The 18,493-nt window shown below is 40.1% G+C and overlaps 1 protein-coding gene across 1 annotated transcript in view; it reads right to left on the bottom strand.

The window, feature by feature from the left end:
* Positions 1-671: 671 nt before the first annotated feature.
* SNAP91 (synaptosomal-associated protein, 91kDa) overlaps positions 672-18,493 on the bottom strand; it is a 50,177-nt gene continuing 32,355 nt past the window's right edge. Inside the window, exons 21-28 of the mRNA XM_010145462.1 lie at positions 13,111-13,248; positions 11,686-11,835; positions 10,266-10,296; positions 8,897-9,008; positions 5,899-5,982; positions 5,724-5,828; positions 3,361-3,461; positions 672-2,079 (exon numbers count right to left, since the gene is read on the bottom strand). Of these exons, the coding sequence (XP_010143764.1) occupies positions 3,369-3,461; positions 5,724-5,828; positions 5,899-5,982; positions 8,897-9,008; positions 10,266-10,296; positions 11,686-11,835; positions 13,111-13,248 (713 nt within the window). The 3' untranslated portion in view covers positions 672-2,079; positions 3,361-3,368. The remainder of the gene's footprint in view (positions 2,080-3,360; positions 3,462-5,723; positions 5,829-5,898; positions 5,983-8,896; positions 9,009-10,265; positions 10,297-11,685; positions 11,836-13,110; positions 13,249-18,493) is intronic.

Genomic DNA, 18,493 nt, shown 5'->3' with positions numbered 1-18,493 from the left:
GAGCACACAAAACAGCAAGAGCTCAGACAAGGGACATATCAGATCTCTGAAACCTGTCCTCCCCTTACGGAAAATGCAGGGGAAGAAGACAGTTTCTTCCTCCCACAGCTGGGAGCCCTCCTCCCCACCCACTCTTCTCTATGGCTTGTATTGAGAAGTAGTTAGTCATAGCAGGACACAAATGTGTTCATGCCTGGATGATGAAACTCAGATGGTAAGAAGAACATGTTCTTGTCTACAAGCCAGGAGACAACACAAGCAATTCCTGTAGCATCGTAGCTGTGCTAGCTTTCAATAAGCTGTTGAATTTCTTTGAATGTTTGATTTGTTGAATGTTTTTTCCTCGCAGGAAAGAAATCAGGACCAGTACTATAAACTTCCACATTTCCAGTATTATTCTAGTTTAAGGAGGTTAAGAGATTTGATGAAGCCTCCCGAGGTGTTATAGATCAAACTACAGAATTCTCCTCTCTCTCTTCCCACTTAACTTGTGGTTTTGTGCTCAGTCTGGCTTTGTATGGACCTCTCCTGTACGGCTTAAAGATCAGCAAAAGTCATTACTATGCGCAGCAGAGTCAGCCACCAGTGTCAGGACCTAAACACATTTTTCCCGTCTCAAAGTGTATTATTGTGCTCAACATCTAAATGATCGTGAAACTGGCAACAAGATATTTACTTTGATCAAGGTGTTTATTGCATCTCAGAGGGCACACATGCACTGGGTTTTTTTGTACTGTTTTTTTAAACTGAAATACAAAGAAAAGCCATTTTGAAATTAGCTTTTAAAGAACTTTCCTAGTACGCTGCATGTTATCCCCACAGCAAAATTCAGATACAACCACTTTTAATGGTACCATACATTGATTAAATACTTCATTTGAAAGACTTTAGGTGAATATCTTTCCAACCCAATATGCTTTTACAGAGAACTGCCAAGCCACTTGTAACACTGATCAACAGTGACCTCATCAAAGAGTCAAGATCTTACGTCAAGCCATCAGCAGAAACAGTATGGGAACAAATAAAAATTAAAGAAACACCGTATGCACAGTAAAGGGCATGGATGTCTGGATCAGAATTAAATCTAATCACCAATAGTACAAAAGCTACTCACAGCGCGTTTGGGGCAATGGAGAAAACACTAGCCTAAGGCATACACAGGTAAGCACTAAATTAAGATATGTACGTAAGAACTGAACAGAGATGAGTAACATCACTTGTAATGTTTTGACTACAGATACACCGAAGAGTGCTCTCGTATTTGAAATCCCTTAATGACAGCACAGTTATGGTTGCTTTTTCCAACTACATGGAGAGAAACCGACCCTTTACTTATTTTCAGTGCACTTAGCAAGAACTGATAAATACGCCAATTTTAAATGCAAAACCTTAAATAATTAAAATAGAATTTAAAATAAAAACAGCAATAAATATGGTATTCTTTCAGGTATGATTTTTCATTCTTGGTAAATCATCAAAAAGGTATTTGTTATGGAAGTTTACCTTTATATTACTTTAAATTATCTTAACATATACAGTGCCACAAAAATAAAACATTTTTTCACGACAATTGCGATTCCTGTGACTGGAAAAAAAAATGTATTCCACACAACTTCATAAGTATTTTCCTTACTATCTGGTATTATCACACTATGTTTTGTAACAGATAAAGGAGAAATTGAGTCCTAGGGAAATTTTAGGTGTCCTCGAAAAGTTATATACATTGAGACCTTCAAAAACCACAGACATCGCTCCAAATGGCTCACCAAACAACAGCTGCATAATCTGCCCCCGTGGGATAGGTTCAGAAAAGCACTAGAAGGCATCAGAAACATACATCCATTGTTTAAATTGTAAAACACAAATAACCCAAGTACACAAATTTTGAGAGAGTAGGGATAACAGCTAAGGTAGTACACATTCCTAATGTTCACTTTCACAGCTGTGCTACACGTTTCAGGAGGAAGAGAAAGTCTGAGTAAGCTCTGGGTTTGGTACTGGTGGCTCACTCTGAAACTCTGAGCATCTGCTTGTAGACTCCAAAGTCACGTTTTTATCATCCAGTCAGAAAAACTGCAGCTGTGAATAAAGAAAAGGATTAGATGGACACCAGAAGGAGTTAGATAATGAACATTCTAGAAAGAGTGAAATCTGCTCATCACTTCACTCCGCAGGAGTGAGGTGTTGTTACCAGTTTTAATGAAGCAGGGTTATAAATCAGACAGTTATGAATCTGCTTACTATAAACCCAAGTTGAAAGCAGCAAGTCCCAGCAACGAAGGTGCATCTCCACCCCCAGCTGTCTCCACCAAGCATCAGGTACACCATCCCCCCCCTCCCCCCCACCCCAGGGCTGGAATTTGAAGAAGAGGGAAGTGGCACTGGGTAGTCCCTGCTAAGTGCAGCCTGCTCCCATCCACTGCTGCTAACCCCAGTGCAGAGGGGGCTTGCAATAAGTCTTAGAATTATACTATAGGAAGAAAGAAAAGTGACTTAAGAAGGCTTTAAAGCTGTGTAATGATTGTCCTCTCCTCACCTGGCAAATTATTCTAAGCTTGATTATAAAATTCCTACTTTGCTTCTGCATGATTATTTTTAACTGGCTTGAGTGCTCGATTCAGTCCGATGGTTCTGCTCAGCCCTCTCCACATCCTTCTCCAAATTCTCACAGTAATGTGTTTGCCTTTTTTCCCTTCCATTCTGCAGTCCTGTTTTTTTGCTTCTCCTCCATTTTTTCTTTTTATTTACACCTCTGTTCTTCCCCACTGTTGTTCTTTATGGCACTGCTAAGAACCTCATGCCTTAGCATTCAGAAAAACAGTTCCCTAAAAATTGTGTGGCAGAGGAGAACATGAGCAGTTAAGAGATGAAAACAGCCTTCCCTCGATGACCAGGATATGTAAGTTTTTCCTCTTTTGATCCCTTCACACCCACGATATCAAATCTGTTTCCACACCCACAAGACTGGAACAAGCCTCTTCAGTACCATTTTGTCCTCAAGTATTTGTACTGTTACAAGTCTATTTGTTCCTGTATTAATTTCACAGAAAAAAAATAATAGGCATAAACACTTGGATTGAATGGAAACAAGGTAAAAATGGAAGTTATGGACCGAAGATAACTTTTCCTGTCAGACACTTTCGGCAAATAAAGCAGCCAAAAGTCAAGCTTTCAGGCTAAAATTAAGAGTGTGGACAGAGAAATCAGTTTTCTGTTCGAACCACCATATTATCAGTGCGTGTTTCTACCTACCTTTGCAGCTATGATTTCATCAGTCATATTCAATCAATATCTAATCAACATCCCTGTGCTAGACATGTACCACAGCATAACATGCTTAGGCAGGCAGTCACAGAATACCTTATCTTTTACAAGAAATCCTTGATGTTAAGATCCGCTAATGGGTCCTTTGTTGGAGGTTTCTTGGGACTCTGAGTCGCAGGAGTTGGGCTTGGAGAAAGCTAACAGATGCCAGCCAGGAAAGCAGAAAAAAACCAAAGCAGACAAGGATACACAAGCATTAGGTAGACATAGCTGGTTCTCACGCAAGCACATTGCAAGCATACAAAGTTCTCATTTTTCTGCAAGTTCAGCACATTGCCATTTTGCTCAAGCATTGTTTAGATTCCATTCTTATACAAGGGTGAACAATGTTTGGCTGGTGTAATGGTTAAGGGTATAGACACTGCATACTCTTATCAGTGTAGCTTCAAATCATTCTCTCCCTGTAAGACACAGTGATGTTAGGATCATCAACCCAGACAGAAGTTAAAGAGGTGTTAGATGTTAAACACCAAGGTGCAGAATAAGCAGAGTGCATGTCGCAGAGTAAGTCTGAAAATTCCAGTGGCTGGCATTTAAGTTCAAGGCTTTCCACATTGGTATGTAAATAAAGAATCCAAAGTGTACTGGAGACAGAACTACATCATACTCAGTTCCTCCTCTTTTAGGTATAAAAAACTTCAGTTATTCCACAGAAAATGTCAGTTTTTCAAGTTTCATGCAACTCTTCTCACATGGGAGCCAAATGATTACCCCATCCTGTCCTTACTCCTCCCCATCTCTACCTTCTCAGGACACTGGAGATACTTTATATGCAGCCTTGGCACCCTGATGACTACCCTCCTCTGAGAAAAATAAAAAAGGAGTTTGTGTCTTACTTAATATTATTCTTGATAATTTAAGTTCAGAGACAGTTTAAGGTTGAAGGAAAAGTAAGTCCAAGTAGCTATACATGAAATGCAGAGATCTATCACCTACAACCCACCTTCTCATTTACAGCAGTTTCAAATTCTTCCCATTTCTACACAGAAAATCCAAACTTCAACAGGAATGTGGTTCCCTACTTTAAAAATGTGGTTTGCTAAAGGCTGATTGCTTAATATTTGCACAAAACAGGAGGTGGCTTGGTTTCAAGTGTTACAAGTCAGATTTCAGAGGTGTAGCATCAACTTTCATCTCCCACCATATTTGAAATACAAGATAGACTTCTGACTTACAAAGACGCAAAATATTACAGGTAAGTCACTCCCCGTCTCTCCTCTGTAAGGGCCCTTTCCTTTTCAGAGCTATTATGGACCAAACTCTACTTTGAAAAAATAGCCTGGAACAGGTATTATGGCTTATGTTGCATCACCTAGTGAGTTTAAAGCTTTGCATCAGAGTGGGAGGAGAGTGCTGCACTTCCAAACTTAGTAGCTTCAAGATAAAGGGAATCCTCAGGAAACTATGAGAAGCAGCTGATGCCACGCAGTTCGACAGTCAGGATGGCATGTCTCCATTCACTCAACCTACTTCATCATTAATTACTCCATTAGGACTTTTCGTCATATTAAAGAATTCACCTCTGTGCCAACCAGTAACTTATGATACAGTTTCCTGGTTATTTTTAACTAGTATGGAATTAAGAATTGGTTTGCTTTGGGTTTAGGTGGCCAAATTTGTGTCTCCTTTATGTATAAATATGTGATTGTTTCAAAGTCACACAAGATAAATACAGTTTAAAAACCTGAAGAATGAAAGTGTCATGTACCTCCCACTTACAAAAGAATATAGAGTGACTGAAGATTAAGATTATTCATGTGCATTCCTCCACCTTAACATAGGTTAGAAGAAAGACTTCACTCCATAGCCTTTAAATTTGTGCCTCGCTGTGAGAAGTGTGCATCCAGAGCACTCCGATATTACATATACTACGGTAATTCGTATCTGAATGCAGTTGTATTGCAGCAAAAGAAACCCAGCAAGCTACCGGCCCGAAACAGATAAAGTTGTATTTACTGAGTTGTATTTACTGTCACCCAAGAGTGGGAGACCTTAGCGTGTTCATAAGCAGGTCAGTTTTCTGAGGGATCTCTTGGTGGTCTGGGAGGGAAAATGCCAAGTGCAGCTCTAGAAAATCTGGACAAGCTTTGAGCAGAATAGGAACTCCCATCAGCTCCACTTTGAGCTTTATGCACCCCAGAACAGTTCTTGGATGGATGCAGTTAGTTGTAGGAGACTTTTCAAAGCTCTTCAATTGGTCTCCTTCAAGGGAATTGGAAAAAAAAAAAAAAGTAACATCAAGGTGGTTCATGTGATCTTTTGCAAGTCAGGCAGCTGATACTGTAAGAAATCTCATTTACAGACGTACAGGTAGAATTGAACTGAGGTAATGCATACACATAAGCTACCTTCTAGAGAAATGGCGAGCAATTTAACGTGCGTCTGGCAGTAACACTCACCTGTACACCAGGGCCAGTGGCAGCTCCAAATGGTGGCCTCATCATAGGCTGCCCATACATTACTGGCTGCTGGGGCATCATGGGTACGCCTGTGCCTGCTGGGGGCTGTAAATTATCACAGTGTGAGTAGGGCTATGGGCGAAGAAAGGCGAGCAGTGTAACAGAAGACACTCACCATCCCAAATGCTGCTCCCGGCTGTGGGACAGGTGGAGTACCTCCTGTGGCAGGAACAGCACTTGCTGGAGGCACAGCTCCGGTCTAAAAAAATTTTTTTTGAAAATTAAAAAATGCAAGAATCTCTGTAGCGCCAACTATATGGAAACCACATGGAGTCCCCAGCATTCTCAATGTTCTTCTGGAAAGTAGGACTGTAATGCACCAAGTAATACCTAACCTGAAAACTCCAATGCTCCAAAGAATGACAGAGTTGAATGAGTCCTTATGCTGATGCTCAGTTTGCTTCTTCATGAGAAAGCAAGGGTGACAAACTCCCTTGTCTTTGTGCATGGAGTCCATTTACTGAATACAACTCAAAATAGGCCCAAGAAAACACGTACTTTCCCGTTCCCTTTACATAGTGTAAGAAAAGCATCTCAATTTCATAGCTGATAGCCAACACGCTGTAGAACTTGTAGAACTATATTTAGTAAAAGCTTAAGCAGATTGTAAAGTTAAGGGAAATAACAGCTATAATTAGTTTCCAATTAAAAAAAATTAGTGAGATTCATTTAAGTTAAAGAATAAGTTCACACACTTAAGCCAAAATCACAAACATTACATTCTCTGCTAAGGAGAGTTCAGTTCATCCTGTGAGGATTTTCACTCAAATTACACACACACAAAAGGTGATCTTTCACTAGGGTTCAGGAAGAGAGAACTGTTAGTTTAGATACACAGCACAAGAGCACTTCTGAACGAGGCCACCTGACTTACCTAGCCGAACCTACACATCATCCCTTTCAGTACCCTTGTCTGTAACTTCCCATGCATAGAGTCTCCTTATGGCCTTGAAAGCATCCAAGTCTCTCCTTTTCACAGAATTATATACAAGTCAAATTATTAACAACTCTGAAGAGAAGCAGGAGGCATTCAAGGATGATTTTTAAAAATGGAAGCAGGATTTTTAGGAATCTCTTTAGTGCTTTTGAATGGCCTAAGTACATTGGCACAATTTCTCAAGCTAATTACAGAAGCTGTACGGTTATTCCTGAGCCTTCATAACCTTACCATCTACCTTGAATCAGTCACATTCCACCGCACTTGGAGAGCAGCTAGCACACTTGCTAGCTCAGAATTACTCACTGCACAGTCCACTTCTGTGAATGGTGCTTTTAATACCTTTGGTTGATCCTTGCTTCCAGACTAAAATATACCATTTTTAGGAAACTAGAGACAAAAATAACCTGTTCCAGATTCATTAATCAGCAAACACCCTATAGTTTCTGGCTAATAATTATGAACCTCCTTCCTAGTCTGAAATTTTTCTGGGGAGCGTATAATTTAAAAGCTGTATTGTGCTAGCACCATAGCTGTCCCCAAACTAAACATCTAGACACTCAGCAAGAAGAAGGAAAGCAAGGAAGAGAAAGACACAAATGAATGACATCAGATGCAGCGAGCTGACTGCAGCCACAGCTGGGGAAATGCCATGAAAATGGCCACACAAACTTTCACCTTAAAGCACTAGGGTCATTCAAGGAGATGAGCTTTTATGAAATTCTGACAATTTTAATCCAAAAGCTGAAAGGTCACAAGGTAGGCAAAAAGTGACCAAAGCTTAAGCGGTTCAACAGTGATGTGAAGGAAAGCTTCAATTTGGCCTCCACATTTACATTTTTCCTGCAGATCTGGTTTTCTTTGGTTTCAAAAAAATACCTAAGTGCATGATTTTGAAGAAATATAACACCCATGTTTCATGAAACGCTATCAAAGCCACCCAGCTTTCCAGAAAAGCTAGTTAATTATCAGATTGTAAAACCTCTAAAAGATCAGGCTGATTTTACAGAAGTTAGAAATCTCAGGTAGTACAAATCATCAGATACTTCATACCCAAGTAAATCAATGTTTGAAGCCGTTATTTTCAAGTTTACAGAACAGAAAAGGTTAATCACTACTACCATACTCAACACATTGCCTGAAAATTGTCTGCTGGACAGACGTTCCAAGGAGAGCCATGTTAGGTAGCGTCTAGCTAGTTTTAAGGCAGCGGTAAGAACTGTAGTGCAAGTGAGATGCTGTTAGTATCTTTGAGTTTAGTAAGTAAGCACAATAAAAGATCAAAAAAAAAAAATTCACTTACACGGTACAGTATTGCCCAGCCTTTCTATCAAGAAAAAAAGTTGATGTTACAACTAATACATTCGAAGCACCACCAAATTCAGGGTATTCTTGTATATTCCTTAAGGTTGAGGAACAAGCTGGAACATGCTTAACACATCAACATCTGGCTGTGGCAGCAGGGAACTGAACTAGTTATGCTTCCCCTTGACAGTCCTTCCCTTCCCAACCCAACTTTTTTCAAACAGAGGCTGGTTTATGCCCTGTGTGATGGTGACGAGATGAGATATGACCCCTCCTGTGGCTTGCTCATGTTCAAGTTGCTCTTGTGCTAAATTTAGATTTTTAGTTCAATTCAACCCTCTTCCGTCAAAGTTAGCGCTTTCTGATAAATTGTACACCACAATCTTAACTTTTCTAACAGACTGCTTTACTCTGCTAAACAAACTACCCAACTCTAACCCAACATCAGTCACCTGATCACTACAAATACTGTGTAGTCTTTTGATCTGCTTCATTCAGGAAAGCTTGATAAAAAACTATTTATTTTTATTTCTTCCAGTACTTCAGCTTTGGATCAACACTTTTGGGCAATCGACCTGGGCCTGGTGCTGGTAAGACCTACATGGCTAACCACACACTTGGAAACGTCCACAGTTATTAAGTGCACATGTAGAACAACATCTTGATACATATGTTAGCACACTTTCATTGACCTCAACTCAACAATTTACATATGCCAGCTGAAAATCTGGCCTTAAAAACGTGACCTGAAATATTCGTATCATGTACAAAGAAGCTGAAGGAGACAGGAGCAGTGCCTACATGTATGCTTGCATAGTCTCATAAAACATTGGTGTTTCAGTACCAGTGGTATTGATGGATTGCCACCTACCAATGGGCCACTGGGGACACCACCAGTTGACCATGTTGCAGGTGCTACTTTTGGCTGCCAGTTGGCTCCTCCTGTTAACTTTTTCTCTCCAGCATTCCACTGAAGGTCTCCCCTAATAAGCGGGAGAGAGACAAAGCTATTATTTACATACTCTCTCAGTGAAAATGAAAACTAATTGCAGAATACATCAACATTAGGCTTGCAGCTATGTTAGTTTATGGTGTATGCAGTTTAAGTTATTAACAGGAAGATACACTTTTACAGCCACTCAGTTTCAAGGGTTGTTAGCAGTAGACACCAGTACACTCTGTACTGAAGACAGTTACATGGTTATAACCTTTGTGGTGAGAATTAAGAACTTTTACTTTGTATTGACTGAAGCTAACACGTTATTGCATATACCCTTGCAAAACAGGAAGAGGGACTGCTACTGCCTGTTCTATTTAGGCCAGGCCGTAGAGTTGCCTGCTAGAAGTCTTTGAAAGGTCATTTCATTGTTGAAAATCTTGCTCAGACAGCTGAAGGAGGAAAGCATTCGATTCTGAAAAAAGTTGATAGATGTGAGAGAAACATCCGTAGAATAAAAGGGCTGTTGCAAAATCAAGTTTTGTTAGAGGCCACTCTGTCCGGAATAAGATACACCATTTGAATGAAGTCGATTGAAATAAGCTAAGATTTAGGGATGAAGAAAGCTAAGTTTTGGGGATAAACCTTAGGACATCTTTATACGTATCTGTCCTATCATCTCTACAGAGGCACAAAATGTTTTGAAGCACACGCATCATAAACTGGTCTTGCACACAGAAGATGACTCAGTACAGGAGCAAGCAATCGGTTAGATTAAGAAGAAAAATTAAAAAAAATATGCAATGCTGTAAATATTTCTTCTTGCAAAATGAAGCTTTTCACTGCATGGAATGAACTTCTTTTCTATTTTACAGGTCCAATGTCTATGTGATAAGCACATCCAATGTCTGTAAAAATACACAAAACTATTACAAATTAGCCTGCATTACTGAGGGGAGCTATACAGTTTATTATCTGGACTCTTTGGTCATTTTAAGTCATTTGGAAATCAGTTATCCAATATGGAGACGATAATTTACAGAAAAAAATTTCTAAGACTCAGATTAAAGCCAGCAAATTTAACAGCTATGTCAGGAACATTTAATCTATATTATTCAGTGAACCTGTAGAGTATAGAATACTTTTTGCAGAATTGTTCTGAACTGATTTTTCTGTGGAGAAGGGCACATAATCATTTCATTGATTCTTAATAAATACTGAAATAGGCAAAAGACTATACAGCAGAATTGAAAACTAGTTAGTTTTTTTGGTTTGTTTTTTAAACAAAGTTGAACTAACTTACTTTTTTGAAGTGGTACCAGAAATTCCAAGATCTGAAAATTGTAAGAAAAAACATTTAAAAAAAAGGTCATGTGTTTAGTAAGTCAAAGCATGTCAAAGTAACAGTTCGCATTTCACTGCACATGCGCTTACACACAGTAATAAAGTTTTGGCTGTCTTCGTTTAGACAGCATCAGAGGACTGGCCACATCTACCGCTTCTTCAGGACAAACTTTTGAGGAACACTGCAGATGTCTTATACTTGAGGAAGCCATTTTTGCTGTATAAGCAAACCAAAGTAATAATATGTTTAGGTCTACAAAATGCTAAGTTGTTTAAGAGCACTGAACTATTTACCACACATGACAACACTAGTTTCTGTTCCTCATTATACATGTGGAAATAAAAAACTATTTTTCACAGACACATAAATTTGAATGCTACCTGGAACTTTTGCATTGTTTTATCTGCTCTATTTTACGAGAGCTCTAAGAATTTGACTTAGTTACTCTTTGGAAGAAGTTTTAAATAATTCTTTTCTCACATGACTAGTGCAAGTCCCTAAATCACAAATTGGTAAGTTTGATTTTCTCCCCCAAATTTGGATATAACAAGTGACTTGCAGAAGATTTCTCAAATGACTAAGAGTCCTGCTGACTTTTAAGCATGGTATTTTCCCTCCAGTCCTAACAGAAGAGTATGCATCATGAGATTGCTTATACCTTTGCTGTGGTGTGTTTACATATGCTAACAGAGCATTCCTTTTATACAATCCTCTGAAGTACAACTCCAGCGCTATTGCACCTTAGCCTAGGTGGGCCTCTGTCGGGTTTTTACAGGGGGAGGCTGCAGCTACTGATCTCTAGTTATAAAGGCTCTAGCTCTTTTTCTACTACAAAAAAACCCAACAAACATTTTTTTTGTTTAGTATTTCAACAACATGTTTTGGAAAGTTCACTGAGAGAAGGTCTGTTCTTGGCTGTTGCGCACTCCTCACCCCATTGCTACTCCTCACCCCATTGCTACTCCTCTCCCCATCGCTACTCCTCTCATTAAGCAAGTCAGCTATTTGTGTCCACCAGCTTTCCTGCTTAAATTCCACAGTGCTATCAGACACTGTGGATGATTTTTACCTTTCCATCCGTTATTATACAGGGGCACATCCATTAAGACACTCATGTGCCCCTGAATAATGCACCTGGGACATTCACACATTACAAATCATACCTACCAAACAGACCCCATTATTTGACTCACATTCCAGGCACAAAGAAGGATATATGACAAACCCAGACTTCCAGCTCTCTGAATCAGGCCCTATTCCTGCCTATAGCTTCCCCAATCTTCCCAGGGAAAAAGGAGGACATTGAACCATGCCAAAAGATATCCGGCTCCATGGAAAAGTAACGTCACACCACTTAAAACCAAAATTTCTCACTTACTGCCTACTAAGTTTGCAAGAGATGAATCAAGATCACTTCCAAGGCCTTTGCTTGCTGCTGAAGCGGTGACTGTTGCTGCGGTTGAAGGTGCTACAGACTGACCAGAAGGAGCCATAGTTGGCATAAGAAGATCGCCTAAGCCATCAAACACTGGAATTGAAAGGAAAGTGGGTTAGAACAGCAGCTGCAGTAAAAAAACACACTACCTGCCACTTTGCTGTTGCTCCAACAAATACAGGACAGACAACCACATCACAAGTCTTACCAAAACACCGTTTGACATTAAAAGTAATGCCAACAAGGGCATGCATGTCATTGTACTAGACACTGAATGTACAGTAATCCTGAAAGAGCTATACTGATGAGAATTAGTATGACAGGACATGCCTAAAAGGACTTTAATTGGAGATTAAATCTACATAGATACAGCACCACTTCCAGATGACACTGTTTTTCTTACAGCCATCCTTAGAGAGATGTCAGATGCACACACACATTTGTCAAGTGATATTCATTTAAAGGTTTTTAAAATGAACATCTTGCGCAAACACCAGTCAATGTGTCAGTCTTATACCCTGACATCTTACGGGAACAGGATTGAAAGTCTCAAGATGTAACTATTCAATTGCAAGCAGCAGGAAACCAGGAAAACCTACTGACATCTTATGAGATCAGAAGGAACCAGAACCGTCAACACTGACAGAGCTAGCCTCCTTAGCCCAGTCATCTCAGAAGTTCATTTTTTAGATCCCTTGAAGTCAAACCACCTCGTACATCTCATGCCAGCATTCTATCTTCTGATCTGTATCTGAGGTACATGCTAATGTTAAGTCAACAGGAAGGGGTAGCATGTGCACTGGCAAGCAACCAAATAACCAAGCAGCAGTACTACTTCAACCTTTTCTTCTTCTACAGTTGCAGAACTCACCAATTTTAAGTTTGTAGCAAGGACCCAGCATGAAAAATACAGAATGGAAAAGATACAAACAGAATGATAGCAGTGATGAAAGTTTAAGCTTATAGTCAGGCAAAGAACATAACCTCCATCTCCATTTTGTGTACCTTCAGGTGCCATGCAAGCTCAAGAATAGCTTCAGCAGGGGCAGCAAGACAACTTGCCTATATATGTGATTTACAGAAGAGTGTCTTCCTTCATAATTCCTGTTTCGTGCAAGGATTTCGTGCAAGCACATGCAAGGATGATGTTCACACTAGTTTGGTTTTTTACTGACATGGTAGAATAAAAAATGGGTACTAGGAGCTCCTGGGCACACACCAGCCTAAACACCCTGAGTTCTTCCAGTGGAGAAGGGACAGGGAAATGACTGATACTGCTTGTACTCAGAGCCTAAATACAGTGTCATTAACTCATCTAACACATAAAACATGTTATAAAACTCACAGAAAGAAACTCTCGTGGCTCACCTGACGCATCAAATGAACTGCCAGTCGTTGGAGCTGTTGTTCCAAAAGCTGCATCAAAGTTTGGTTGTAGTAAGCTGGTTTGAGCTTGAGTGACTGGGGATGGTGATGGAGAGGGAGCAATAAAAGAACCTCCAAAGCCTTGAAAAAGCCACATAAGAGGTGTGGACATTAGAGTCAGTCTTGTTAGGCTGTGCTTAACAAAAGCTCAATCTATAGAAGACAGAATGATAGAGACAATTCTTACTAGACCATTGTAAATAATACCTCACAAGAATCCTTGGTACGTCAGGTATGACACAGGGAATTTAAGATTTTGTTTGTTATTCATATTCATATAGAGGCAGACCAACAGAGCAGAGAACACAATTCTTCCAGCACTACATACTATCATTCTAGATAAGCAATCACACAGGCAGAACGCAACAAACAAGAATTAGTTCAGAAAAAAAGAGAAAGAGATGACTAAATTCAGAAGAGCATATGATCATCTATTGACTGCTTTGGCAACTCAGTTCAGAAGGCAGTGTTTTACTAATCCAGTTTAGTCCCTCTCACCATCTTAAAACATCCTGGTCTTCCTCATCAAGATGCCTTCAAGATGCTGTCTGCCAACCACCCCCCTGCCAACCCCCATGCCAAAACAAGACCAACAGTATACACAAGCGAACTCCGTGTAGGCTGGAGAACCTCCATGATTAAGGTTAATGTACATAAATCCTATATTTATATAAATAAACCCTACTCATGGAGAATCCCTAGCCTACAAGCAATCCCATTCTTGACTATTCTTAAAATCCATCCCTTGCCCTCCACATACTTCGATCTCCCTTGCAATTTAAGCTTATTATGTATGGAGTCTGGAAACTCATTAAATATACAAAGACTCTGTCAAAATGACAACAGACGTATGACACTTTCTCAATTCTCTTGAGTCTACAAGCCATTTCCCTCATTCAATCTCTTCTTGACAGTGATGCCAGAGACCTCTTTACTACATCTTCAGTCTCTCAGCCTTGCCTTTTCCCAGTTGTCCTTGCATAGCAAGGATCAGATCTAAGCTCCATGCTCCAACCACTGCTGCACAAATGCAGCAGGAAAAGCACTCTGCACAACCTGCAGGCTGTACTTTTTCCTCCTGTATCGGAGAAGGAAGTGTATTATTTTGCTACAGCCAAGCATGAAACAGTGATAAGCCAGTGCTCTACCTCTGCCTTTAGTTTCTTTTCAGGGAACATCCTGCCTTACAGTCTACTGTCCTTATTTGTTCAACTAATCATTGCTGCCTGTGGACAGAAGCTTGAACATTTACTCATTGAAATTTCTCCTTCAGATAGTTTTCTCCAATTTGCAGAGACCATTTAAATTCCTATTCTCATCCAAAGTAAATACAGATCTTTTCATCTTTTCATGTGGATGAAATCCGAAAAATTAAGCATGCTACTCTAACAGCCACATTGCTGACATTAAGTAGCAAATACAATTTATCAATTTAGAAGAGATCATCTATTTACACAAAACTCTTATCACTACTTTCTGCTTTTTTATAGAGATGGTTTGTACCACTCTTGATTAAGCAGTCAACTAATTCCTTTCTTCGTCTTCTTTCTTCAGCTTTCTTTAGCTACCAATTCATTAGGGAAGTCAGCTTTCAAAAAATGGGAAAACAAAGAAAATTCTGAGTATGTTCTAACCACTTTTTTACCAAACTGCTTTTCACGGTCACACGGTATATTGATTACAGCACACTATGCAGGTGTCTTACAAACAGTGACAACAGCACATTTCCCAGCTATGAAAACAAGCTTCTGCCAGACATTTAACCACAAGACAGGTTGGAGCTCAACATAAAGAACTTGTGCTTAAATTGTGATCCATTGTATCAAATGTTACTGTGACATCTCAGACAATCTCCGCAAAAACTTTGCTTTCTTTGATAACAAAGTAAGACTAAACACCAAACACTTACAGATGTTGAAAGAATAAGAGAAATCTATACACACACACTTGATACACTCATCAGACTTATTTACACATCAGATGCACATTTTAGAACAGAATTGAGTTAGCACTAGCTAGTTGTATCCAAACCAAAACCCTCAGTTGGGAAATGAGGGTGGTATGTCATCATCAGATCCTGGGCATCAGGCCAGCAACTTGCTGTACCACCAGCAGACAGGCTTTAGTTGTGGAATGCCAGACCTATATGAACGAATACGCTGGTCCCAGGCACAGCTGGGAGAGAACAGCAAACCTGACCATGCACTGAAGGTCCAGGAGAACTTAGCCTGATTAGAAACACCTCATAAATTACATCCTTCAGCTGAAGTTTGCCAGATTGCAGCAATGACAGAAAACGCTCAGATCATAACTTAAAGGGATCCCTTCAGATGCTACTGACAAAGGGCACTGGCTGGAGCCAGGGAAGCAGTAGCGGGAAGCAGAGCAGCCTGCTTTTTGCAATCCAAAGTAAATGGCATTTCAAAAGCCTGTGTAAGGTTCACCGAGTTTATTAGCCTTTCTTTGGGGTTCTGGCACCAAGTAGCCCTTATCGCCAAAATCCTACTCCAGAGCAAGTCACTAATGGATGAGCTAATGGATGCTAACTTTGAATCTTGACAAACACAATGGGATCAGAGATCTGCCTTGAGCTCTCCAAAGTCTGTTCTTGGAGTGGGTTTGTCACAGGATAAGTTAGATTGGAAGGGACCTCTGGAGGTCAGGCAGCCAAACACCCTGCTCAAAGCCAGTCTAATCAAATTAGGTTCCCAGAGATTTGCCTTGACATCTCCAAGAAGACAGATTTCACTGCTTCTCTGGGCAGCCTGTTATGTCTGACCATCTTCATGGTAAAACCAAAAATTCTAGTGTTTAACCAGAATTCATCCTCCCCCACCCCCCAACATTGCTTTTTTTCCCTCATCACTGTGCTTCAAGAAGAACCTGGTTAGGTTTCTCCATATACTCCAGTGAGGTATTAGGACATTTATAAGAATTACAGAACCACAGAATGTTTTGGGTTGGAAGGGATCTTTAAAAGAAGTCTAGACCAACCTCCCTGCATTGAGTAGGGACATCTTTAAGTAGATCATGTAAGGCCTCCCTTTTTTCTTCTTCTTAAGGCTGAACAAACCCGGTCCTCAGTCTCTCCTCATACGTCCCATGCACCAGTCACCATCTTAGTGGCCCTCCACTGAACTCTGGTACATCTCTATCACCCACAAGAAGAGATTCTCTAATGAATTCCCGAAATCCCCTGGATTACCTGTGCCCACGCATATTCCCTATTGCCCTTCCAGCACATACTATGGTGCTTAAGGTTGTCAACGAGCACCAAAGCCTGTGATAGGGAGGCTTTCTCCAGCTGCCTCAAAAGGGCTTCCTCTATTTCCCCTTCTTGATAAGGTGGTCTGTAGCAGACACCTCCTAAAACATGACCAGTGCTGGCCTGTCCTCTGATCCTCACATACAAGCTCTGTCCTAGGTCATCACCTGTCCCAAAGCAAAGCTCTGTGCATTCAACTATTGGAAGAAAAAGTACTAATCTCCCAAGAATCAGACCAGAAGGAGGATGACAAGATACAAAGATGACATAGGCTCTTGACTGCAGCAGTTCCTAAAGCACTGCAGCCGTCTAAAGACCTTTTGCTCCGTTAGATCCACTCCATTTCCTGAATGAGAACAAAGAGCTTGGTGACAGAGCATAACTTAATAGCCATTTATAAAATTTTGTTCAGAAAGTTATGTAAGATTTTGCAAACCCCATAAAGCATCTGTTTCTCTGGCTGTAAAAGAGAGTTCTCCCCAACTTCAGGTGAAGTTTGCACAACAATTGATCTCAATTCCATAGCTTTTAGCCTTGCACAATGTAACAGCAACATCAGGCAAGAAGCCATGAAAATGCTTTAACAGATCAAGTTCCTAGTTGCCTGGGGCGTGTGCAAGACACAGAGTGAGAAACAGCAGCAATTGATGTGTTGTCTAGACACCCCCAACCACCCAGTGTTGAGGCTGCTTCTACTTACACATTCAAGTAAGATTTCTTATAAGAACATGCTATTAGAGTATGTACTGTGACACACAGGCACACTGTTTAATTGGATAGAAAGTTCTAGAAGGGAAAATGCCTAGACTAATGTATTTATTAGCATAGTTCTAATCTTGTCTACTGAGAGGCTTAGAAGAGTATGGAAAAAAGACTACCATATTTTCTAAGGAGCCACTAAGAGACTAGAAACTTATCTGACAGCAGAACACTAAAGACAGTGATGCACAGTATTCTTGCAACATCATGCATATAATCATTGTACAACCAAACACTCATAAACCATGAAGGACAAGCCTTCAGCCACCATATGAACTCTGCACACTTAAATTTAAAACTGGATCACACCACAGGCTATACATCTGCCATTATCTAGGGTGAACAAATGCTTAGCAATATGCTCTGATGTTTACAGACTCTTGGTATCTGCCAAAAAAAGATTAAAATCTACTTGGAGCCCCTTCAAATGTATATTCAAAGCAAAAATAAAATAAAATTTTAAAAAAACATCTTTTCAATCCAACTGCTTTAGGTCTGCTTGAGTGTTTAGACTTTTATAATTTAGGTTTTGATTTAATGTGAGTCAGATTCAGAGAGCACAATGATTAAGTTTAAGCCATCTGGAGCATAATTCATGCTGGAATTTCAGCTTAGTTATAGATAAGGACATAAAATATTTTGTATTTTAATGCTTGCATAAGCAGAATAAGCTTCTGCTCAACAACATCTTTGCATCCAGTCCCTTTATAAAACACACAACTGCAAATGACTTATGTTTCAGAACCTGCTAGTTAAAGCCTGGATATCATAAACTATCCAGAGACCAATACAAAGACCTGTTGAAGCAATATTAAGCAAAAGGTGATCTTCTACCTCAAAATTCTGAGGCTGCCTGCACTAAGGCTTTAGCATGCATTTAGGCATTATGTCCCAATTTAAGTAGCTGGCTTGCCAGCATTGGAACTGATTGAGAACAGACATACTTTGTTATTACGTAGATTACTTTTACCTTCCTGCAGCACTACTAGGCAATGCCCACAATTAGAGCAGGTACTAGGAAATGTGCCTTCATGCTGAGATGGCTTCAGCATGCAAGCACCCACCTGTATTAGGTACTGAAGATTATATATTGAGGTATCTCACATTATGTATTCCTCACACAATGGAGGACCTTTCATGAGCATATAAAGGCAAAACAGGGTTGGACTTCTGATACAGTGCAAGTTGGCATGAAAGACCTTCAGACAGCAACTGATGTCAGGGCCCACCACACCTAGAGCAGTTAGCTGTTGCAGAAAGGGCAGATTATCATTGCAGCTCAGAATCAAAGCCTCAAAAGGT

Source organism: Buceros rhinoceros, unplaced genomic scaffold (assembly GCF_000710305.1).
Source record: "Buceros rhinoceros silvestris isolate BGI_N320 unplaced genomic scaffold, ASM71030v1 scaffold18881, whole genome shotgun sequence".
In the NCBI taxonomy this organism is placed as follows: domain Eukaryota; kingdom Metazoa; phylum Chordata; class Aves; order Bucerotiformes; family Bucerotidae; genus Buceros; species Buceros rhinoceros.
This window is presented reverse-complemented; position numbering and strand designations above follow the sequence as displayed.